This window comes from Falco cherrug, chromosome 1, assembly GCF_023634085.1.
Source record: "Falco cherrug isolate bFalChe1 chromosome 1, bFalChe1.pri, whole genome shotgun sequence".
Lineage (NCBI taxonomy): Eukaryota > Metazoa > Chordata > Aves > Falconiformes > Falconidae > Falco > Falco cherrug.
The window spans coordinates 117,432,042-117,456,846 of NC_073697.1; the positions used below are offsets into that span (position 1 = coordinate 117,432,042).

Below are 24,805 nucleotides of genomic sequence, written 5' to 3' on the forward strand. Positions count from 1 at the left end.
GCAGGGTGCTAGAAAGAGATGCTTCACCTATTCCTCTCAAATTCTGTTTTTTCTCTGGGAAATTTTTAAGGTTCATATGTCATGATTTATTATTTCTCCTTTGTGGTTTCTCCTGTCTATCTTCTTTTCCTGGCTCTCCATCCCTGGCTTTAAAAAGCCCCAAGAAATAAAATCCCTAAGGTGTTGAATTTTTAGAAGATCCCCAGCAGTGAAGAAATGAGAAGAGAAAAATGAAATTGTAAATCAATAAGAATCTGTCATGTTGTTGATGTAAACCAAACCTGTTTTACCTAGTTGTGATGTCCCTTTTTAAGAAATGTGGAGCTGGCCTGTGAAGCAGAGAGAGACCCAGCAGTGATGAGTCAACGCCAACAAAGGGATTCAAGCGGGGAAATTCTTCACAACTACAAAGGTAAGAAAGCATGGTTGGTATCAGCAAACACTCCTGCTTCTTCAGGAAGCAACTTTCTGTATCTCTGAAAGCATTCAGCACTCCCTGAGTTACACTGGGTGACATCAGAAGATCTCCCTATGGTTCACCCAAGGGGACAGTACCATTTCCCTCATCCTACACATGCAGGTCATGCCATCGTGGAGGAAAGAGGACAGATGGTGCCAGACCCACCTGGCTAAGCTGTGGGTTCCTCGCTGACCTGCCACGAGGAGGACATGGCTGAGGTGCTGGGTTGAAAGCAGGTGACAAACAGCAAACACAGGAGCACCTCAGTGTCAGGAGAGGAAAATGAGACACTGGGCTCCAGGAGCAGGATAGCAACTTATGCTCGTCCTGTAAGCATGTTAGCAGTGAGACAAGGAGACAAGGAAAAACTGGTCAGGTCCTTGATGGAGATGGATGATGTTGAAAGTTTCAAAGACATGTTTGCGTGAACTGGGAAGAGTCCAGCTGGGAGCTGGTGGCTTCAGTACAACTGTCAGCCACAGGGCCAGGTCCCCCTACAAGGCAGGTGCACTCAGGAATGTGAAGTGCTTTAAATCAGCTGACGTGCAGCAATTCCTGCCAGGGTGCTTCTGGCCTCAGCTAAGGGCTCCCTCTTTCAGTGACTTTTGGGAATGGGTGGAGAAAAAGTGAGATTGCGAGACTGGAGAAGGACAACTGAAGGACCAGCTTTTGGAAAGGGGGAAGGAGCTGGAGCGCTCTCAGCTTAATTCAGCTGCTGGGAAAATACCAGCGCAAACCAACCCTTTGCAAGTACCTGGAAATGACAGGGAAGGGAGTGATTTATCAGAACCAAACCAAGCTTAAACAAATGTGGTTTTGCTCCTATGGCAGCACAATGAAACCTGAGGATGCTGAGGAGTTGTCTGAACATGATGGAGTTTCTGCCGCCACCTCTTGTGCTGCCTGTAAGGGATGGGGGGAAACAGAGCTGGTGCATTTACCGCAAGCCGTCAGCCACAGTCTGAGTTCATTGCCAAGCTGGGAGGGTGGAGGAAGGTGGCTGTGCAGGGCCTGTCCTGCTGGTGGGGTGTTCCAATCTATTCTTTAATGAGACAGGAGATGAAGCAAAAAACATCTGAATTACCTTCATAGGTGAACCTGTGCAGGAAGCGAGTGCAGTAGAGAACTGGGATTTAAAGTGAATGGAGCTCAGTCCAGGTTTTTAACCTCTCCATAGGTTGCTGTTCAACAGGGACAAGCACCAGGTTTCCCCTTGGAACAGGACTGACAGAGGGCTGGGGAGCAGCTGGGGAGGCGACGGTTCTGCTGAAAAAACTGTGGGGATGCTGGGGGTCACAGGCTGGCTCTGAGCTGCTGTACCCCACCCGGGTGTCGTGGGTCAGGCTCTACCGGCATAAAGAGGAGCACTACTGGCATGAAACAGCCAGGTCCACCCTCTTTCCTCTGCAAACTGCCAAAAGATGGACAACGTGGCCTCTGAGAGGGGATGTAATATTTAGACTCCACTGGAGAAGGCTGGTGATAGGGGATGTTGCAAGGCGCGTTCAGGTTAGGAAGGGGGAGCGGGCAGGGTGGGCAGGCGGGGGGAGCAGCACTGGTCATCATGCCTCGGGCATACTCTGGGGGCTGTTTCTGGGTCCAGCCCTGTTGTGGGATTCTGGGAAGTGGCAAACCTTGGGATTAAGCAACAACCTGCCCCTTTCTCTCCCTTACGCAGCAGGCTGGAAGCTTAAGCAGCATTTCAAGCCCCACTTGTTGGTCCTGAAAAACAGCTGTAGAAACAGTTTCTCCACTCAGCTTATCAGCTCAAGGAGCTGAGCAGAGTGCCTGTGATTAAGGAGAGCTGTTTCCTATTGCACATTATCGCTGGCGGGACCAATACCGAGAATTTGGTCTCATTCCAAAACTGTCACCTTGGTATTCATGGGAGAGCTGTAAATTCTGGGAAAAAGATCCTGGGAGGTGTGAGCTGCAGGCAGTGGAAGCCTAGAGCCCTTGGCGTATGTGCATGCAGCACTTACAGTTTTGGACAAAAAGCCATCTCTCACCATTTCAGTAGCTCATCTCTTCCTCGGCACTGGCAAGTCACTGACTCCCCGTGAGAGCAGAGCGTGCCCAGCCATCGGCATGAGGCAGCTGTGGCACCCACCAGCGGCCCCGCTCCCATGGGTGCCACACGGCTCTCTGTTCACAAGTGGGTGACCTCGACTCACTGTGGGTTTTCCATCACCTGCGCTGCTGGGTGGGTTGTGATACCAGGTGTGTAATTGCAGCCCTGAGGATGGCCAGAGCTGGTCTCTGAACAGGATGAAAAGGCAAACCTTGCTGGTTTCTTATCAGTTGTTTGCTCATGCTTATCACAATCAATTTGCTTGGATTTTCAAACCTGTAATTAACCTGTAGGTGAGTGGTTGTGTCTGCTGGTGCTGGTACCTGTACAGTCTTTATCAAGTAAGATAGTTTCCACCCGTGCAGGGCATACTGAGATGCTGATCAGACTAGAAAAGAAGTCTGTTGTTGTTGTTATTATTATTATCTTCTGCTGCTATCTCCTTATTATGAGTTTTATTCAAGGAAAAAAAAAGTTGGCTATAGCTTAGTTTAGAGAAATGAAAAAGGCAACTTAAATACCATCGAGCTGGCTGTTTGCTTGGCTTTCCCCCTCCCCAAACCCCCCTTCTTCTATATTTGCTAAAGCTGGAGTAAAATGAGAATTGGGCTGAATTCCCGGGTGGGAAACCAGAGGTGCAACATCAAAATATTGCTTGGTTTGTGATCTGTTTGTTCCCTTATAAACTTTAGAGAATTCATCCATTGATTAAAGCACTGAGGATCTGGACATCTATCAGGAGGAAGCTTCCCTGCAGGATAGGTGGTTTAGAAGTAGAGCTCAAACAGCATCTTTTTCTTTGCACAAATACCTTTGCTTCCCTCAGAAACTTGGCCGACTTGCTAGGTGTCTTATTAAAGCTGCCACATGATGATGGAAAGTTAAAGTAAAGCATCCCTGAATAGAAACCAGGGCAGGAGGAGAGGTGTCCAGAGCTCCCCTTTGACAGGAGCCTCTGTGTGTTTGCAGGGTGTGGACCAGTGACCAAAATGGGAACGGAAAGTCAGCACCACGATGGGGAGGAGAAACAGCCCCATCTCCACCAGGCCCGCTTGCTGCCAGTGCTGGCATCACCGCTGGCCCCCCCTTGGCCCCCCCAGGGGTGGTGCTGAGCAAGGGGCTGTGGGCACAGGGGCCCATGGGCAGCTGCTGGGGCTGGAGCATGGTGGTAGGAGGCAGCCAGCCCTGGCCGTGCCGGTGCGGCTTGGCCCGCTGTGCACCGCGCTCTGCGGCAGGGAGCTGTGCCCTGGCAGGGCTTCAGCTGGCAGCGGCTGTAGCATCTCGAGAGGAGAGAGGGCTGCGTACTGCTCCCACTGCAGGAAAGCCCCTGTCTGGGCAGTAAATTCCCCTCCGGACTGGAAAGCCCCTCCAGAATTAGGGCTTCAGGTAAGCTCTTTCTGTTTATTTCAGGAGACAGACTGCTTCCATGGGAGGGAGATTCAGACCAGTTCAAAACTGTTGTGTATCCCGGTCATGCACAGGCACCGCTCGTTATGGTGCTCCTGCAATACCTGTAAATCACAGAGGACAGTGTTTGCAGGGACAACGAACTGTTTTGTACCTGATCCATAGTGCTTGCCACACAAAGGTTCTCTCTCTACTTTATTTTAGTTCTTTTTAAATTATTTTTTTTTATTTTTGTTTTCTGACTGCAGCCTTTGTTTGAGCAGCGTTATGCCTGGCTCTTCCTCTTGCCATTGGCAGCACAAATTGGCAGAGGTGTGATGTTATCTGAGGTGATTTGAGCGTTCCCTGTTCTGTTCTCAGGGTGATGGTCAGCTGTGTTTCAGTGTTGAATGGTATCAGTGGCTAACTGGCAGCTCAATACAGAAAATACGGAGAACCAACCCCTTCCTCCCCATCACATGTGTTGCCACAAGAGAATACAACGCTGGGCTCGGGGCAGGGCTGATGCTGAAATCCAGCTGCCGCTATGACTAGAGACAGCGGGTACAGAAAAAGCAGGAGGGAAGGTCTCTAGAAGGGCCCTTTAGCCAAATGACTTTTGGGTTGGGATCCCAAAGTTGATGGCAATGAGGGGAGTGCTGGCTGTGTGCTACAGCAACTGTCTGAGGAAGCTCACTGGTATCTTCCGTCTGTAGCTGTGCAGCAGGAAAGAATCCAATTCCAGCAAGAATAAGGGGCGGGGGATGAAGTTTGGCACCTGCAGTGGCCAGCTGAGGGGTGAGAAGTGAAAACATCCAGGAACAAGTGGGAGATCCTGGACTTGAAAGATGCTTGTGAAGCATCACCAAGGCTATAGCACATCCAACAAAGCAGTGCAGCCGGTGCCACTCTTTTCCCCTCCTATGCAATCGTGTGGGGCTCATACTCCCAGTCGTGCCAGTGCATTGGCTTCACAGCTCGCTTTTCTCTGGCATTTGCATGGGAAGCAGTATCTGTGTGGTAGTTCCTGCCTGCGGCCAGAGCTCCTGCATGCTGGGTAACTCCTGTGGAGGAAGGACAGATGCAACATGGCATCAGAACTGATGGACAGGCACAGGACAATAAGCTGTTTAACAGTGATGCCCAAAACCTTAGCTCGAGCAGGCTGACGAAGTTAATTCTGGTGCTAGCAGTGACAAAGTTTTGCAAATGGGTTCCCATGTGTATATGCCACAACTGTGCTGCCCACAGGGCTGGTCTGGGGTCCACTGGTGCCGATGTGCTCTACAGCAGTTCTGTACCGGGGCCAGGACACGTGTGTGCATCCTTCATGAATGGGAGTGAATATGAATGAAAATAAGACAGGGGAAATGAGGATGTTATCATCTGCTGTTGTGTGCTGCTGTTGTTTCCCTGGAGCCTTCCTGCCTGCAGGATGGCTGCTCGGGGAGGCGAGCCCACCGGGGGAAGGGGATGCTGCTCAGCTCAGCAGCTTGGCACCAGCACGAGTAGGAACTGAATGCAAGTAACGCTGACAGCCAGTTAAACTGCCTCCTCCTGCCTTTCTCTCCCAGTCAGGAAGGAAGTAGGTTATTTTTAAATCTGGGCCCCAGGTATGTAACTATACCTAATGCTTTTTCTCATGTAAAAGAAGATAGGAAGTGATACAGTATCAGCTGCAGTTCCCACGCTCCCTCTATAAGTACTTTCTCCCCTAACCTGCTCACCCCAGAAAAGCTCAGCGCATCAGGCACTGCTGTAGATGACACTTGGGGTGAGGAGCTGATCTAGCAGGGCACTGGCCATGAGCGGGGACAGCACTGGTTGTGGCAGTCGCTGGCTGGAGGGCTCGGATGATGCTATGGAGCTTTCCCGAGCACTTTGTGCTGTGCAGCGTGGGGGTGTGCACCGATGCTCCACCAGAGCTGGAGGGCTGCCCCTAGCCCTGCCCCCACCTCCAATAGGGATGAACACTTATCTCCTGGTTTGGGCTGGTCCATGCATCCCTCCCATGTGCCATTTTGGGCTTGTGCAAATGGGTCTCAGCCTTACCTGAGCGTCAGGGCACTGCTAGACCTCAGCAGCCCTGAGCAGCCTCACCCGGGGCCCCATTTGGGCTCATCCCGGGAGCTGCGCTCCTGACACTGAGTCACAAGTGGTGACAATGTGACGCCCTGCTGAGCACAGCCAGACCTGCTCCAACCAACATGCAGCCAACACCTCTGTCAACGCAATGTCAGACTTAGTGTTCCAAAAGGGGCTGAGCATCCCCTGCCTGGACTGCATCCCCGTGCTGGCAGCAGGCAGGGGCTGCACTGGGCAGCTGCAGGGGCTGGCATTGAGCAAAAGCAGATGTGTGCAAGATGCTCTGGATGGGAGGTGCTGGCAGAGGCGCAAAACACTGTGCTTGGAACGGGAAGCTGGAAAAGTCTCTCCTTGGACAGACTCCTCCTTGTCTCTCGTAGCAACACTGTTTATTTTGAGGCACTGGGTATGCAGCCTCAGGCACCCTCCTGCCTCGGCTGGGGCAGCAGCACCGCAGGAGCTGCCCTGGTGCGGGGTGGTGGGTGGCATGGCAGAGGCTGTGCCAGCACCAGGGCTCACCACGTCTGCCACGGGACAGGCTTGTCCCAGAGCAGCCTGACCTGCACGGCTGGTTTTGGGGGATTAGAGGCAGGGCACGGCTAAGCCTTCTTCCACCTGGTCCTGCACGTCCACAGAGCCCCAGGCGAGTGCGACCCGTGTGGGGACAGCTTTCTCCTTGAGGGGCTGCTCTGTGAAAGAGGAAGTTGTCTTGAAATAACTTCAGCGCTTCCCTTTTCGCTTTGCAGACTTTGAAGTGTGCTGCGGAGCCTGACAGCCACCCCGTCTCTCTCCCAGCACCCACTGACCCTCGTCGCCAGGCAGAGTGGACCCTGCGATGACTCCTGCGGGACCCCGCTCTGTCTCCCCACGCTGGATGGCACCTCAGGAGCACGTGTGACTTGCAGGGCTCCCCAATGCCTGCCCTGAAGAAGCAGGTAGAGTCCCGGAGGGTGCGTTGCTCAAGGGTCTGTGCATGGGGAAATGCAGTGCTCATCCTCCGTCTCGTCTACTCTCTGCTCCTTTGAGGGGGACCTGCTGCTCTGCTGGTCCCCAGGGCCATGCTTTTACTTTATGTCTTAAAGGTTGGCAGTGTGTGCATGAGTGCCACATCCCTGTGGATGGAAAACCCTGGAAAGCCCTTCAGTGGGGTCTGTTTGCTTTCCTTTCTCAGGAGGAATTAGGGGAGGGGGCGCTGATGGTGCTGGAGAAGAGGAACGTGCTGCTTCTCTGCAAGAAGGGAGTATTTGTGTAATCTTCCCCTGCTGCACCCTGCCAGCGATCAGGATCCTGGTGGAAAACACAGGGCTTGCCCGGGAGCCTGTCCCAGGGAGGAAAGTGGGGACTTTGCTGCCTGCACCCCTGGAGCAGATGCGGGTAGTTTTGATGTTGTTACTGCTCTGGCACTCGTTCAGGGCCCCTGGCCTCTCCCTGCACATGCAGCCCCCACGCGCACCCCGCAGCCAGCCGACAACTGCTTGCTGCTCAGCCCAGATGGGGTGAGCGAAGCACATCGCTGACTTGGGGCTGTTTCAGCACTAGCTCATGCTTATTCCTTTTGCTGTGTGTGGAACAACTCCCAGTTGCAAGGAACAGAATCACCTGCCCAGACCTGCTCCCAGCCAGTGCCCAGTCCTGGCCTGGCCTTGCTGGGGCTCCCCGCTCCCCGCTCCTTGCCCCGCAGGGCAGGCAGCACCCATGCAGCCAGCACCCGGGGCTGGCTGTGCTCTGGGTTTTGCTGCGGGGGGGGGGAGGGGCTGGGTGGTGCTGGCTGTTTGCAGGCGTGTGGCTGCTCAGCTTCCCCTCCCCTTGGCCTGGGGCCTCATCTGTCCCTTGGGGGCCCTGGGGCGGCAGCAGTGACAGGAGCAGCAATGGTAGTGGTGATAAGAGGAGAGTGCAGCAGCCCCATCCAGAAAGGAAACAAAAAGGGGAGTGCCTGGCATCCGAGCTTCAGGAAAGTGTAGATGAGCCAATTCTGTACAACAGGCAGCTTTTAGTCCTCCTCCCCTCTGTGCTCTGTTGAGTATTTTCCACTGCATCCTCTGGCAGCAACCTCTGGCTGCATCAGAGGCTCCGAGCCTGAGCCATTGCCCTGTGACCACTGAGCCCTGGGATGCCGTTGCCCTCCTGTGGGAATTCTGTGAGCATCTATGCAACTTAGCAGCGGTTTTTCTTTCTGTCTCTGCACTAAGCCTGAACTCAGAAACAAACTCCTCCGGGCTTCAAGGTTTGATTTAGCACCCCTGAGCATTATGCAAACTTTTAGGTGTGTACTTGTTTGGTACTTCGGTCATGGAGTGAGCATGTGGCTCTAAAGGCTTTCTCAGCCAGTTTCCAAGTTTCTTTGTGGATGACCCAAATCCATGAGACATTAATATATGTCTCATGGCCCTGGGCTCTGCACAGCGCTGCCCTGCAGCCTCTCCCTGCCAGCCGTGAGCTGCTGGGGCTCCAGCACTGGCACAGGGCTGTCGGGACAGCAAGAATCACAGGGCTGCTATGAAGCTCAGCTGTGATGGTGTTTCTACCCCAAAACAGTTTACCATATGTTTTGGTTCTTTTACTCCTGTTTCCTAAAGAGATAGAGCTATGAGACTTCGCTGTCTGTTGCCTGTCCATCATTCTGGGATAGCCCATGGTCAAAGGTAGCCCCAAATCAGACGGAGGAGATGACTTTTTGGCACTGGGCAAGATGGCACAGGGCAGCTAGCAATGGGTTTACTGGACCTTAGGGACAACGTTCAGGTTGTTGTATAACAGAAATATTGCCTTGTGTTTTGCTACAAAAATAAAATAATCTCTGCTTCATGGAAGGGCTGTGGGGGAGGTGACTGGCCACTGTTCCCCATTGCCAGGCACCAGCTTGCACATCCCCATTGCAGCAGTTTCCCTTTTCTCTTTTGTGTTCAGCTGGTTTCCCTCTGAGATTCCTGTGAACACTTTCTCAGAGCAGTCCTGCTTGTATTGGGCAAGGTCTTGCTCCACTGGTGACAGGGACCTTCGTGTAAAACCTGTCTGTGGCCCATTTGTCAGGGGTTGCCCTGTGCACCTTCACACTGGGATATACTGGATTTCCACCTCCCCACCACCTTCTGATACATGGGCTGGGCACGGCTGTGCTTGTGGCAGGGCCATAATGACCTTTTATCAGCCACCTTTGCGTGGGTTTGCAGCCAGCATCCCCCGTGTGCTGAGCCTCAGTAGGGATCTGACAGAGGGGAGCTCAGATTTTCACCAGAAATGAGAGCTCCCCTGCTCCAAGTGTTTGGGAAAAAGCTGACCCAAGAAGACTCCTGGTCTGGTTGTGTCCAGCCTTTCTAGCGCTGACCACATCTCTTACCCAGATGTGGGGGCTCTCAGGAGTTGCTTCCCCAGTTGCCTGCTTGCTTTTGTGAGCTTTGCTGGCGTTAATGGCTGTTCTGAAGGCAGATGCTGTGTTGGCTGAGTCACGTCTTTCTATTTTGAGGTGCGACATGCCTTGGAAGACAGCACCGTCCATCAAACATGGTTTGGGCAGGAGCTCTCCAAGGGAGCTGCTGTTGTGAGTGATCTGTGCTGAGGGATGGGTTTTGCTTGTGAGTCTCTAATGTGCTTCTTCAGTCCAGACTGGTGTTACTGGTGGTGTTCATGGTCCTGCTGAAAGCAGTGGTTTCTGTTGTTGCCTGCACCATGTAATTAAATCTTGTTATTGGCCTTGTCCTCCTGGTGCAATGCTATATACTCACCCTTCCTTGCTAATCTGCTTCTCTTAGCCTGGGGGGGTTGCCCTGCCAGCAGTTGTCACATTGTTCATTTCCCCACTGCCAGAGCAATGCCAAGAAACGCCACTAGCTTGGTCATCTGCTGACAGCAGAGGAAGGCACCATGCACGACATGCTGGGGTCACTTTGGCTCTGGTCACCCCCCTCCTGTGCACCCTCCCCAAGCCCACGAGCAATTGCTCCGTGCCCTCCTGGAGCCCTGGTGCCCTCCCCTCTGCTGTCCAGCAGATGTGACCCCCCGGGTGCAGCTTCCAGCAGAGGCTGGGTGGAAGCTCCTCCACTGTGGATGGGAACAGAACCATGTCCCTGTCAGAGCTGCCAGTGGGACACCATCGCATCGCCTGGGGAGAAAAGACCTGAGCTATACACAGCGCTGGGTTCACCACTGAGGCTTCTGGATGCAGGTACCCATGTGGTGGTGCCTTACGGTCTGGTGTCCAGGTTGTGCCTGTGGTCGGGGGAGGTAGGTGGGTGCTGGTGTGCTGCCCTGGCCACTGCCGGGGTGCTGCGGGGAACAGGAACGTGGCATCATGGCACCAGCTCAGCCACGTTCAGCAGCTCCTTCCCACCTGAGTGCATCTCACTGCAGCCCGGCGCGAGCTGCTTGCTCCACAGCACGAGATACTGAACACACCCTGAAACTGCCGTTGAAACCCCGAATTTCTTTGTGAAGGTTAAAGGATTTGCTGTCAACATAAAACTGTTTTATCCCAGCTGGTGACAGAGCATGTCTGTAGAGTGAAGGGCTGTACCAGCAGTGGCTGTGCCACCAGTGGCTGTGCTGGTGAAGGCACTGTACAAGGCAGGGATTGCTCAGGGAATGGGGCTGTATGGAGGCAGGGAGCAGCTGTGCCATCCCGCAGCCCCTTCCACCTCATGAAAGCAGCCGTATCCCTGCCTGCCCTCTCCCAGGCTGGCCCCGTGTGGCACCCTGAGCTCTGCCTGCTTTGATTTCCCCCTCAGGTGGACAGACAGCACTTGCCTGGGCTGTTTGTGTGAGCAAACCTGGCAGCAGTTTTCAAAATGCACTTATTTTTTCCCTCTGATTGTTTTTTCCAAAGCTGACTCTGGGAATGGAAAGAGATGCTAAATCTAAAAAGCTGATGCTTCCGGAAAACTCATTTCTTTCCTTAGAAAGAATGAAATGTGACATTGTTGAGGAAGTCTCCAAAGAGTCATTAGTGTCCAGGAAGCCGCTCAACTTCCACGCCAGCTTTAGCAAAGGGCTCCTGGGCTCATCCAGTCCTGATGGGCAGATGAACGTCCACTGCCATGTGAGCTGCAAAGGTGTTTCATTAGTGAAATGGCTGTAAGAGCTGTTCTCGCCTTCTCCTTCCATGGGCATGAGTCTCCCGGCAGGGACGTGCCTCGCCAGAGCAGCCAGCAGGCAAGCGGCTCAGTGAAGTGTTGCTGGAAAGCAGAGTCTGAGCCTGAGATGTGTTTCCTTGGCAGTGACAGCCTGAGGGAGAGCATCTGGTTTCATATCAGAGCTGTCTGAAACCATGAGCCCTGCCAGGTTTTGAGCTGAAACCAAAAATCCGTGCAGACGGGGGGCTCCAGGCTGGCCTGCAGCACGCATGCCCCCCCGCTGCCCCGGCAGCCTGTCCGGACAAGACCAGAAATGAGGCAGGGCATCTCTGAGTTTTTTTGACTTGCATAATGAAAGTTTTGGTTTGTTTTCATTTTAACCGGCGGCTGATGTGAGGTGAGATGGAGCCAGACCCTGCCCTTGGTGTGTATCCACGGTTCAGGTCCTCATGGGATGCTGGAGCCGCTGTTGCCTGGGCAGTAAGGCGGGCTGGAGGCTGGAAGCTGCGTTTGTCCCGCTTTCCTACCTGAGCTGCCAGCTGGGCTGGAGGTCGGGATCAGGGCCAAAAAGAGCGGCTGCTCCACTGGCAGATGGATCTGGTTTAAGAGGAGGATGCAAACAGGATGTCAAACCTGCCTCTGATGGACTCCCCTGCATGATTTTGCTGCAGCACCAGTTTGTCCCGGTGTAAGCAACGATGCTGTGCCCAGGGGAGCAATTGCACAGCGTTTTGGGAGCTGTCAGCTGCACTTTTGAGCAGCACAGAGGATGCAATGTCAGATCCTCAGGTTGGCTTGGGGGAAACAGCCCTTCAGCTCCTGCAGTGAAGAAATCCCCCTTTGGCTCACGTCTGATCCTTGTGTTCCAGCCGTTCTCGCCAGAGCTAAAAGGGAATGCGGGCTGGGCAGCCGCCCCGGAGCTTTGTAACATTAGACGAAGCCTCTGATGTGCTACTTTCATAACCCATCTTGCTTGAAGGCAACTGCGGGGAGCAGGGGGAGGGCAGTGTGAGGGGGGTGGCGAATTCTGATCTCCTCTACAGGATATCTGTCATCTCATGATGAAACACTGCGAGTGCATGTGTTCATGTGTCTCCCCTACGGCTCAGCACTCGCCATGTCTCCCTTCAGGACACCCTGGTGCTGAACATCTCGCTCACCGCTGCCAATGGTATTTGTACGATCCTTCCTTGCACTGGGAGCAAGCTGGGGTGTCTGCTGCAGGAATGGGAAGAGTTGGGATTGGGGCAGTAGCTGGCAGTGGGATGGGGGAGAGGAGAGAGGAGGAGTGCAACCGGGGGAACAGCTTTCCATACTTTGTTCCTGTGCAATATGAGGGTTTTTCTTTGTAAGCGTCTGTAGCTGAGCTGATAAACAACCACAGGAAACCTCAGACGTACCCGTGTAGTGAATTTGTAACTAAATACAGGGCTGCAGAAGGCGTGGAGAGACTGGCTTTGGAGCGGGACTAAATATAACTCAGAGAAAGCAAGTGTGCGCGCACCACGGGCTGCGCTTGCCGTGCCATGTCACTGCTGTCCTTGGGCAAAGTGGGGAGGTGGGAGAGGGGACATCCCCCAGGGCTGGGATATGGTCAGCAGAGCTGTGGGTAATGGCATTTGGGACCCAAGGAGGGTGTGCGGGGCAGCGGAGGATGCCTAGATATGTTGGAGAGCTGGGGCAGGATGGTGCAGCCAAAGCTTCCCAAGGAAGCCCGCCTGCCTGGTGCTAGCCCAGCTCCCACCACCAAAGGGTTTAGGTTCAGCTTTTCTTTCACAGCTTCAGGTATTTGTGCATCGTTCAGTCTGTGTCTTGTGTGTTTCACCTAGGCGAGGGGTTTTGGGTTTTAGTGACTTCCGCTAGCTTTTGATAATCCATGAGAGAGCAGCAGGTCTTTTGGGGAGGCTGTGCATCCCCGTGTTGAATGTCTCCAGGGGACAGCCTGAGCCAGTTCTCTCCACTGAGTACAATTGAGTTGGGATGACTCGTGTGGATGGACACATCTCCATCCTTCTACTATGGGATTTTCAATCTCACCCCAGCATCCTCACATTTTGAGGGCTTAAAAAGGACTGAGATTCAACTCCTGCCATGGACTGGAGCTAAAAGGGAGATACCCTTTTCGTGGGACAGGGACATGCTTTCCTCCTCCAGCTTGTGCACCAGGCTGTGGAGGCAATCCCATTGCTGGGCCACATGCTAGCTGGGAAGTTTGCCTGGCTGGGCTTTGTTGTAATGCTCAGCAGAATGGAACAGGCTGGGGGACCTGGGATGCTGTGGGGTGGGACATGGCCCAGGCAGCCTTCTGAAACTCAGATCTCATCCCAGTCAGGCTTTATTTACTGGTAGAGGTGTTTGCTGGCAGTGTGTTGGCAGCAATCTGAAAATCCATCGGCTGTCTTGGTGGTGAGGCTGTGACTGTGTGGTGCCTTGCTCTGACTGTCTCTGCTCAGGCTACAGCTGCTCAGGGGTGCTTGGAGGCTGGTGCTCAGGTGAGCTCTCTTCTGGTGTGGGACTAGGTAGTGCTGAGCCTGATCCAGGGTCCTTTGGGACTGCAGGACCCATAGCCTGACACCTACAAGGATGCTAGCCCATGTTATAATTTGAACAGTTTAACAAAGGCTGAGTGAGAATGGATCCTCCTTCATGGAGGACAAGAGCAGCCCAGCCTGGTCTCTATGTGCAGTAGGGACTGATGAACCTACAGGGAACAATGTCTGTACAACCTGGTGGTGCCCACCCAGCCGTAGCTAGGACCCTACAGATGCATTCAAAAATCAGAGTAATGTGTGATCTGCTGAAACCCACCTTGTGACTGTCTTTGGTGCTGATCCTGCTAATGTCCAGTCCTCAGAGAAAGGAGAGGGCATCGGTGTGGTCTCCCCACTATGCCTCCCTGGCTGTAAGCACTGGGCAGGGGACAACACGGGAGGAAGGTGACTATTTCCTTGTGGAGGCCTGGGCCAGAGCATGATGCAAATGGGAAACCCGTGCTTAGGAGGAAGGTGGTTTGATGGGATGAGCGTTGGAAGGATGGAGGGGTGAGGAGGGAGGCAGAGAGCTGGAGGATCTCAGCCCCAGTGGCCTCACCTCTGAATGGGACTGCCCTTCATCTTGTGTTAGCTTGGCTAAAATAGAGCAGCCGTCACAAACTGTTCCCTGCCGCCGGGTCCCCATTAACTGCTGCCCTGCAGAGGAGGGACACTGAGGAGCTCACCTGATGCTCAGCCAGGTCTGGCTCATGCTGTTTCTGGCACCCTGGAAGTTTGGAAAAGGAGGACGAGGCTGCAAAGCCTTTTAACCCATGTTCTTATCTGCAGGTTTCCAAGGTGAACTGTGCTTCCAACGCAAAATTCTTCATTTTTAAGAATATAGCCAGATGGTTCCCATAACTACCCCAAAGTCTTGGTAAAGGTGGCTTTTGAGCCTCCAAGGTTTTTTCACTAAAACCCTCATAGTTATTGAAAACTGAAAGGAGGAATGTAACTTCCCTTCTCGCCCTTCCTTTTTAATTTTTTGCTGCAAATGAAATAAAATACAGCTGATGCCATGGGTATTTTAAGAATTGCAGAGAGGAAGCAGGGATTTGCAGCTCTGCAAAGAAGTGGGATGAATGCAGAGAAGACCGGTCTTGCTGAGCTGGCAGACAGCAAAATAACCAGTTACGGGATGAAATGTGCTTCGTGTCTGCTGCAGGGAAGGGAAGAGATCCAAGGGAGGAGGAGGGGGACAGAAAGCAGAGAAGCCCTTATGGGTGTGGAGCTTCTGAACTGAGCGGCTTCTACCTCTCGCCAGCACTTTTGCAGGGCTGGCTTTTATGCCCCACACCACTGTATTTCCCCTCAACTCATCTATCGTCTCCCCGTCGTCATGTGTGTTGGCTGGGGCCCATGAGCCCTTCCTGTTCCTGGGTAGAAAGCCTGTGGTCACCGGTGAGCTCAGACTTGCACACAGAGCAGAAGCCAGCCCTGTCTGTGTTCGGCAGCGGTGTGTGGGCTCCGGTGCAGATGCCACCAGGACCACCACTTCGCCTTCTAGCTCCCGCCCGCCGCACCTCGGCCGAGGAGCCGGTGCTCTTCAGTTGCGCCTGATCCGCTGCTGCCTCCTCCCTCCTCCTCCTCACAATGTGCCTGCTGGAACAGTCCTGTGCCCCGAAGGGAGCTGTGACCCTGGGAGCTGGAAGGACCCAAGAGAAGGTGAGTGCAGCCTGGAGATGAGCAGTCTGGGACAAGGTCCTTCCTTGTGTGGTCCCTCTGCTCCTGCTCGCAGTGGGGACGATGGTGGGGTTCCTACCCCCAGCCTTCAGGGGAGTGGGCCAGGGGTTCCCAGGTGGAAGGTCTGAGTTATTCCAGCAGGCACTAGAACCAGTGCAGAGCCCATCCCCAGAAATGGGGACAATATCCCCCTGCTTGTGACGGGGACCAGTCATTTCGAGAGGGATATGAGGCAGGCAGAGAGGGCTGTCTGCAGGGGGGGGCTCTGTCTTGTGCTCCCCTTCTCTGGGGACTGCACTGACACTTGCTGCCAGCAGCCACCCCCGCCTGCTGCGCTGGGATCTCGGGATGTGGCAGTTAGTGTTGAGGGTCTGGTCCTAGGGACTCAGTGGAGTCCCCTCGGCTGAGTGTGTCCCTGCATGAGACACCAGGCCAGCAGTGCCAACCTGAGGGAGGTGACCTGGCTCACCTGGAGCCCTGGATGAAGAGGGGGGGCTGCAGCGCAGCTCAGACACGTCTCTGCAACAGCCATCCCCACGCAGCACCTGAGCAAGCTGTGGGCATGGGGGGCCCCAGCTGGCTCACAGCTGGTGGTGGGTCAGGGCCCAATGGGTACAAAGTGCAGAGGTGGCTGTAACAAGGGTCTTTAGCCCCAGAAGGGGTGGCAATGGCAAAGGAGCCAGCAGGATGGGACTTGCCACTGCATGTGGAGGATGCAGGGATATCCCTCTCCATCTTCCCCAGGGAAAGAGTGATCACAGCGTCACATCCCAGCATGTTGCATCTGGTCTCCCAGGGGATTTATGGCTACTCTGTCCTGGGAACGGCCTGGCAGGCAGAAGCACACAGGGTGTGTGTTGGGGACCGACCCGGTCCCAGTAAGCCAAGAAAAAGCCTGGTGCAATGGTGGGGAACCTGCTACACCCCATGTTTCTGTGTGCCAGTGACATCTCCCACTGCTCTGACACCAGCACCGGGATTTCCGTGACATGTGCCTGCAGTTCCATACACCCTCTGCTAAAATACATTTTCACCCAAATCAGCAGCTCTAGGTGTGTCATTAGAGCATCAGGTGGTTGTCATGTCCTTGCAGTGACACATGGCTTCTAGGTGGTGTTCAAGGAATCCCTCCTGCCAGGTGATGGGCTTCATCCCCTATGGTCAGCTTCTGCCCACAGCAGTGTCACTGCCAAGGCAGGGGCTGGCAGTCTCCTTCCCAGGGGTGCATCGGCTGGGTCTTTGTTCCCTGCCACTCTCTGCTCAGCCAAAGAGGTGCCAAGGTCAGATCATTTGGCACAAATCAGCCTGGCTTTGTTAATGTCACTCAGAATCTACCCATGCACCGTGGCTGGGGAGCAGCCTCCAGCTCCACGGGCAAGGAACTGTGGAAACGCTCTGCGTAAAGGCTGAATTTAGTCCTTGGTTACAGCACAGGCTCTTGCATCTTCAAAGCCTTCCTCACTGTGTTACGGGGTTTGGATTTGTGCCGGGGTGATTGCAGGGCTGGCTGCTGGCAGGAAAGTCCTGATGAAACCCAGGAGGAAAGGGCAGGCAGCATCCCCATCTGTCGTGACCAGGGAGGGCAGATGTGGTCCTGCTGTCTGAATGGCTCTGACCTGGGACTGGTGCTGTCCAGTCCTTCCCATCCTCAGCCCTGCATCCCTCCTTCTCCCCTGGGAGCCTTGGTACCCTCACCCTTAGGGAACAAAGCAGGCAGAAAACATCCCCAGTGAAAGCGGGTGATTTTCTGCTCATTTAGGTCCCTGTGCTGGCTATGGCCGGGCCAAGTGACAACCAGCAGCTGGTGCCTGGCAGGGACCAGACTGACCCCAGTCTTCCTCGACAGCCTGTTTCTATGTATGTCCTTTCATGGCTTTTCTCATACGACATTCACCTGTTCTCCTGCAGGCAGCATGATGGGGCGCTGGATATGCTGGGGACCAGTTTTGGGCATTTTATGTTGAATTTTCTTGGGACAGCCAAGACCTCGGGGCAGGCAGGTGGACTATGGATTCAATCTCAGCTCCTCTTTGCCGACAGTGGGGGAAACGAGCACTTTTTAAACAGACAGGTGAGCCAAGAAGCGAAGTTTCTCAGGCTGGAGGAGCTCACATTGCTCTGGCCCCATTAAGTCCTTTTCTAAATTTGGAAACAGCGCTGGCGAGCAGGTTCCGTGTTCAGTCACCATCGCCTCCCATGCGTGGGCAGGTAGGATGCGGATGTGGAAAACCACGGACGCAATTAGCAGCGGGCTGTTTTGCTTTGGCAGGCAGCCCCATGGAGCCCTGCGTGCAGCCCCAGCTCTGCCACTCAGGCGCCCTGGGTCTCCCACGGCATCGGGGAACCTCATGATGTTGTTCCCAGCAGGAAATCTCCTTTTGAGAACCGCAGTGCCAACCAGCTCACTGGCTGTGTAACGCTGCTGTGTGGAGCTTGGTGCCTTTATGCATGCAAGGGATTGGGAGAATCATTCACTTTCCTTCTCTAGCCAGTGATTCAAGGGGGTGATATGTAATTTTTGAAACTAGGAGGATTAATTGATGTTTTCCTCTGGCCCAGACCCTGACATACCAGGAGGCACGTCCCATTTCTGCCTGCAGAAGCAAAGCCCCGTTTATGTGCAGACGTGTGGCTGATGCTTGGTGCAGGCTGCCAGGGCTGCGGTCAGCTGTGGCTGAGCATGACAGCATCCTTCCCTTGCTCATGGCTCTGCACCGGGGGTGCTGAGCATCTCCTGGGAGTCACCTGGTGCCCAGCCAGGGGTGGCATGGTGGGTGCAGTAGGGAAGTCAGGTGGCTGTTCCATCAGCAGAACAACCTGTGGGCAGCCCCATGACTCAGCTGCATGGCGTGCGGAGGGGGAAATGTTTTACTGACCTTAGTAGACACCCTCTGCCCTGCCAGGCACCCCTGGTGCACCCCAGGGTGGTCACCTTAGAAGAGAAGGCAGGTCCCTTGCTGCAGCAGTATCCATGTGTCACAGGGACGCAATTCCGAGGTTGGTGTCAGGCATCAGCTGAGCTGGAGGAGGGTTGGGATCTCGTCGCCTCTCCAGGCACTGGGCCCCGGCCAGCTGTGCGAGCAGAGGCAGGGGGTTTGCTACAGTAAGCCCCTGGCCTGCAGAAGGTCCCCTGTCCTCATCTCCCTTGTCCTCTCTGCGTCCAGCCATGGCCAGGAGCTGCCCCCACGGCACTGCTGCTCAGCAGGCGGTGGAAATCCGCCGCGGTGGCTCAGTGCCAGACCTTGTTATCCAGCCCCGGGGCCAGAAATAAAGGCCACATGGGTCTGGGGTGGGTTTTGAAAATTTCGCGTGCTGCAGGAAACCTTTAATGAGCTTCTCCAAGCTGCTGAGAGCAGGATGCTCTCAGGGCTCGTGTGGTGCATGGCAGGGGTGTTCCCGCACGTGTCTGTCTGTGTCCCACTGCAGCTGCAAAGCTACTGGGTTTGGTGATGGGTATTTACAGATTTAAGACCTACCTGAGTAGAGTTAGGTCCTAAATCTACAAATGCAATAGAGAGAATCCTAAACAGAGCAAAGACATGAGCACAAGTGTGGGCTGATGGGCCGGCTGTGCTTGGAGGGATGCAGAGGACTGCCAGGACTGCGTTGTTGCTGCCTGTGCTGGTTTGGGGACCGCTGGAGGTGGGCCACATTTATCAACCATAATGTGGGTGTTTTGGGAAAATCACAGAATTCAGATCTAAGGGCTGGTGTTTTTTTCCATCCCTAAAGGCAAGCAGAGAGGGCAAAACTTGCAGGCTGGAAAAGCCTCAATCTAGAAATGCTGAAAGCGGTGCTGCAGCTCACTCAGGCTGTAAATACAGGCAGCGCAGTCCTGCAGTCGCTGCTGTGCCCATGAATGGGGAGATAAGAGAGGGTAACACACTGGAAGATGCAGGACCATGAGGTGTGGGAGCCACGAGCTGGGAGGTACCTGGCCACGGAGTAGGCTGCTGCAGCTGAGCATCTCGGCGATGGTATTTTTGCATAGAAGATGCCGATGTCTCCTCCACTCCCCCGTGGCTGCCCCATGCCGGCTCCCCAGCCCGCTTGTACTTGTGTCACAGACAAATCTCCCTTCCTTCCTCTTCAGCTCTTAGGATTATTTTTTCTTCCTCTTTCTTTGGAGAGAACAATGCTTGAGGGCAAGGGAAGCTGTCTGGCTCCAGGCTGGCTTTCCTCTGCAGCATAACCAGCTGCCGAGCTTTCCTTAGGGTTTGTTTCTCTGGGATGCTGGATCAGGATGGCAGCGGATCAGCACACCAAGCATAGAAACCTCTTGGAAATTTGGCATCTTTTTTTGTTGTTGTTTTCTGATTGGACTTTGCATTTCAGACTCACTTTGACTTAACCTGAACATTTATTCTTAAATCCTGGGGAAGATGAGGTTCCTGATCCTGCCCTGGTCAGTGATGCTGATGCTCATCCCTGGGCACCTCCTTGCTGTGGGAGGCTTTGGGAACCAAGTGTTCAGACGGGTTCAGCTTTAAGTTGAAGCTGTCTTCAGGGAAACACAGCCCCTGGGGCATGCTGTGCTCACCCTTTGGGATCTACCACCCTGGGATCCCATGCCCACGGTGTCCTAGTGGCTTGGCGCTCCCCCCACACCCACACCCCCACCCCCGGGTTCAGGCTGATCCTGATCTCCATCACCATCCTGAGCCAAGTGTGCTCTGTTTTTTTGCAGGTGAAACACAGGACCCAAGGCCATGCCCACGTGGAGTGAGGAGCAGCTGCGCACTCACCTCATCATTGCAGACGCCCTGTGGCCCCTGTGCCCACCCCGTGCTGCAGCCTCAGCTCGGCCATGGAGAGCACAGGTGGGTGATGCTGAGCCCCCCCGGGGTGCCAGGGTAGGGGGATCCCAACTGAATGAACCCACCTCACCCACCTTCTTGTACCTTGATTACCCTCTGATACAATATGTGGGTACCTAAGGAGGATTCACCGCCCCTGGGCAGACCTTGCTCTTTGCAAGGTGTTGGCAGACACTGCTGGACAGATGGGAGATGAGGCATGAAGCAACCGAGGGGCAGCCAACGCGTCTGCAGTAGGGGGGCACTTCGAAAGCACCAGATCTGGCAACCATTCACATTTGAATTTTAAAGTACTTTCATGTTTTATTGTATTTTTTTGTGTCCATTTTTCCCCCCATCTGTGTTTTATTTTCATACGGTTTCACAAGCTGGTATTGGTCTTCCAGCGCCCCCAGGTCAGGATATCAATGCTCAAATATTTTATTTCATTATTTGTTGTTGGTAGGTTAAGACTGTTTTTAGATCAAAGTGCCTCTTGTTTGTGTTGGACAAACGCTTTGACGCTCTGCTCCCCATGAAGAAACCTCAGCGATCATGACCGTAGACGCTTTGATTTAGAAAAAGAGAACAGTATTTATATTAGTGCTCAGGAAAAAACTTCCCCTGGTAATTAAAAACATACACAAACAAAAATAGGAAATTTCAGATAGTCCATTATTGTGTGATTCCCTAGTGCAAAATCAATGGATATAACAGTGAAATAGAGGAGCTTTACCAAATCACTGGAGAGGGAACAAAAAGGAGAGAAAATAAAAATTTCCAAGATATTTCCCCAAGCAACACTTCCAAAATGAGAAAAATCCCATTTCAAAGAACATTTGTGCACTGTAGTTTCTCCCCCAGAGGGTACGATGGCATGACCTGTGCTGGCAGAGATGGGACTTCCCATGTACGCACACACGACTTCACAACAGCGTGTAACACACGTGAATGACTGTGAATTCGAGTGTGTGTGGTTGTTTTCTGACACGGCTTCAACTGAAGCCACGGCAGGAGGTACTGCTCTGCAGAAGCCTGAATCCAGTGAACCCTCCATACAAGCATCCTTAAGGGGATGCACTTCCCTGGGGTCAGCAGCCAGGAGAGCTATTTTGGCCATTGGAGTGTACTCAGGAATAGGCCATCCCCATTTACATTTTGCATTTCCCAGTTGTCTTTCATGCAGGGCTTGTGTCTGCTGCCCCTGTGGCCCGGTCACCATCTCATGGGACCCATGGCCCTGCAGTCTTGGGCTCGGAGAGGGCAGGAGTGGCTTGTCGTGTGTCTGGCTGTGTTGCCTGCCCTGAGAGTGCCGAGGAGGTAGCAAGGATGCTGTGAGGGGCAGAGTGCTCCTGCTCTCTCATGTGCATCACCAGTGGGAACAGTGGCAGCTGTGGGGTGTCACATCTACTCCCCTGCGTGATGACCCTGGGCCACCACTAAAAGACACAGCAGAAGAGCAAAAAATCATCTGTTTTTTGCTTCAGACCCATCCTGAGATGGTGTATGGGTCTGCATGGCAGGAGGGACCAGATACTCAAAGCTGCCCCACCTCCTGCATGATCGTGTCTTGATGGATCTCTGCCCCCAGGAACTCCCAGTGGAGATGCCCCCGTTGGTCTGACCCACCAGCTGAGCTGTAAAACCCTGTCAGTGTTTTCCTGTTTCCCTTCCCATAGCTCCCAACCAGCCAGCTCCCATCCCGCCTCCCCCAGTCACTGTTCCTTGCAAAGCCCTGGGATGTGATTACCACAGACAGCTGAGATCCTCCCCTGGATCAGACCATGTTCCGGCTGCTGTAGCCTACATGCTACAGAAGGAGAACATAACCTAATAATTCCCAACCTCATATAATGCTTTTTTTTTTTTTTTTTTTTTTTTTTTTTTTTTTTTAATTACAAAGGAACGATAATCATTTTGCCTCTAGGGGAAGAGTAGCCCAGTGTAAGGAGGGACACAAAGACAGGTTGTGGTGGAGTAGAGGGACCTTGCAGCTTTCCTGACCAATACCCCACTGCTGTCGGGGCTGACTTGTATTTTACATCTGCAAGATGTTGGCACACATAGCCGGCCAGCTGTCGTGCAAGTGAGCTCATGATCACGAGTCCTCACCTCACGTACGAGTCATACCCCAAACTGGGTCTGAGGTTGTCGGGCTTATTTTTGGCTGAAAGCAGGATGCAGTTTGGTTTTGACATGTGCAAGGCTTGCGTGGCAGCTGCCGGGCAGAAGCACCAACTTCAGGTCCCTGCCTGGGGGAGCAGAAGGTACCTGGGGCCCATGGGTGGCTGGTCGAACATGGAGGAGAGGCTGTGAGGGGTCGTGGGTGGAAGGCAGGAGGTGACATGCCAGCTTGGTGGCTCTGCTTGGGTTTCCCACGAGAGGTGAGCTGCTGATGTGAGCAGCAGACCTTGCGGCAAGAAGGCTTCTTGCGACAGGCATAGGGCTGAGGCTGAACCCATGCAGTACCGAAATGGAGAGGTGTTTCTGCTCTTGCATGGTGACAAACTGTGGTTTAATTTTGTTAGTTTCTATATTTAATGTGTGGGGGGGTTTATTTTTAAATTTTATTTCAACTGAACAGGGAGAGAGGGGCTCTGCAGAGCTCAGCCATCAGCAGTCCTCTGCAGAGCTTCTCTACCACCACATCCCTGTAGGAGCACTTTGCTCTCCAGTATGGCTCCAGGGGCCACCAGTCCATGGGGTGGCATTCACCCCCAGCTCTGGTGGCCCTGGGGAGAGCTCTGCCCTGTATCTATTGAGGCTCATCTGGGCTTGAAACCTGCTGAGACCATCCTGAGGGGTGCAGTCCCCGTACTCCCCCACAGCAGTGCCTCCTCCCCTGGGGCTGTCCCCTGGGGGCTGGCCTGGCTGTTCACGTCCTCTTTGTCCCTGCAGAGGTAGAGTCGGATATCCTGCGCCGTGTCCGCACGCTGCTACGAGAGCTGGATGGGCACCACCCCACCTGCCAGTGCGACCGAGGTGAGAGACCCCTGGCACAGCTTCTGGGGGTCAGTGCCACCCCCAACGCTGCCTTGCTGGGGCATTTTCTTGGCCCCAAACCCCTCACTGCTCCCCTCTCTCTCAGTCAGTGCCAGAGTGGGGGGACACGGGGTGGCTTCACCTCTCTGGCACTGCTCTGCCCTTTCTAGCCTACTTTTGGAGGTGCTAAATCTTTGGCCAGCTCCTGGTGTCTGCCATGCAGTGGCTTTCATCCCTCCTTTATGTAACTGTTACACCTTTCACACCCTGCACTCACCCAGGAGGTCCAGCATTGAGGTGGGACATCAAATGCCAGAGTCTGTGATGCTGTTCCCAGCTCTGACACTGACTTGCCACATAGCCCTGCCCAACTCGCTTAACACCCCTGAGCTGCAGTGTCCCCGTCCCTCCCCGCGGGGATATCGCTTTGCACGCACTGCTTGGGTCCTCGCTAAAGAGTTCGTTGAAATCCCCGTGTTAAGGTTTTGGAGAATAAAACTCTAGCTGACCCAGCAACTGGACTGCTATAGCTGTAGGAAGCTTAATTAATTTTGAAAAATTGATTTTACCTGGAGCGCATGGAATATTTTGCAGTTAATTAAATTTGATTTTGTCTGGAACGAGCCTTGGCATCTGCAGGACTGAGATGCTTTGTGGTCCTTGCTCTGAGTGTGAGCTATTGGCACTCAGTGTTCAGGTGCTGTGTGCTGGGACCAGCAGGAACCCAAATTTCTCGGGGCAGGCGGTGAAAGCAGACAGTCATAAACAGAGGGAATGGGAAACAAACTTCATGTCCATTGCCCTGCCTTGCTTTCCTCCAGCCTCCCAATCCTAGGATCTCTAGGACCTTTTTCCAAAGGTCTCCCAGTATTAGAGGTACGATACATCAATGCTGCATCCAGAATCGAGGCAGCAGCAGCATTTGTCCCTTGCGGAGGGTGGATGACTGAAGCAGGGGGCAGGGAAGCCTGCTTTAGCTCTGAGAGTGATGTCAGTGTAGCATCCCAGCAGGTGATTTTGGCTGCAACAGTGCCCAGGTTCTCCCAATTCCTCTGTGATCCAGCACTGTTCTCCTTGGCAACCTGACCTCTTTCTTGGCTTTCATTTCTCAGGGATGCTGCGATGGACTCTGCATAAAAAGATTGACCAGAATCCCAGCAACAGCTCCATCCTGGTCAGGATCCTGGTGAAGGAGCTGGAAAGGGTGAGTGCCTGGGTGCAGGGTGCAGGGCTCAGCCCCTCCGCAGCATGTGCCTTGCTGTGGGGCCCAGGGGAGCAGAGGGATGTTTTTAGGCACCTTGAGCCTGGCTGGAGACCCTGGCTCATAGCACAGAGTGCAAAACTGTGGAACACGGGGGCAGAGCTGTAGCTCATCCCCAGCTGATGGCTGCAGGGACCAAGGTTTGCCACAAAAGTGATGAAGAGTCACTTTTGGCAGAGCAGGGAGCCTCCCCAGGCTCCTTGATGCTGCAGCAGCCAGAGGCAGGCAGCCCTTTGCAGTTTGCAAACAGCACAGAGCACTCCTGACCACCACAAACCTCCCTCCAGCTGTAGTCGCAGGCAGAACGGAGATTTCTCCTCTGCCTCACTTGTTTCCACCCCAAACAGTGTCAGAGCAGAAACATCTAACCCAGTGTCCTGTCCTGTGAGCATCTGATGGAAAACTTGTGATGGATTATTTGTTCCATTGATTTGTCTTGTCATTTTCTGTTCCTGTGTAAATCTTTAGCACCCTCAGCATCCTG

General features: G+C 53.8%; 1 protein-coding gene across 4 annotated transcripts in view; it reads left to right on the forward strand.

The window, feature by feature from the left end:
* The first annotated feature begins 345 nt into the window (after positions 1 to 345).
* The window catches only part of PIK3R6 (phosphoinositide-3-kinase regulatory subunit 6), a 40,880-nt gene continuing 16,420 nt past the window's right edge, over positions 346 to 24,805 (forward strand). The window contains exons 1-5 of one of the 4 annotated variants that reach the window (XM_055723238.1): positions 346 to 412; positions 6,749 to 6,952; positions 19,970 to 20,102; positions 22,977 to 23,060; positions 24,173 to 24,264. In XM_055723238.1, the coding sequence (XP_055579213.1) occupies positions 20,090 to 20,102; positions 22,977 to 23,060; positions 24,173 to 24,264 (189 nt within the window). In that variant the 5' untranslated portion in view covers positions 346 to 412; positions 6,749 to 6,952; positions 19,970 to 20,089. Of the gene's footprint in view, positions 413 to 6,748; positions 6,953 to 14,801; positions 15,265 to 19,969; positions 20,103 to 22,976; positions 23,061 to 24,172; positions 24,265 to 24,805 lie in introns of those variants that run through there. The other 3 variants (XM_014284602.3, XM_027813321.2, XM_055723246.1) reach the window with 3 other exon arrangements.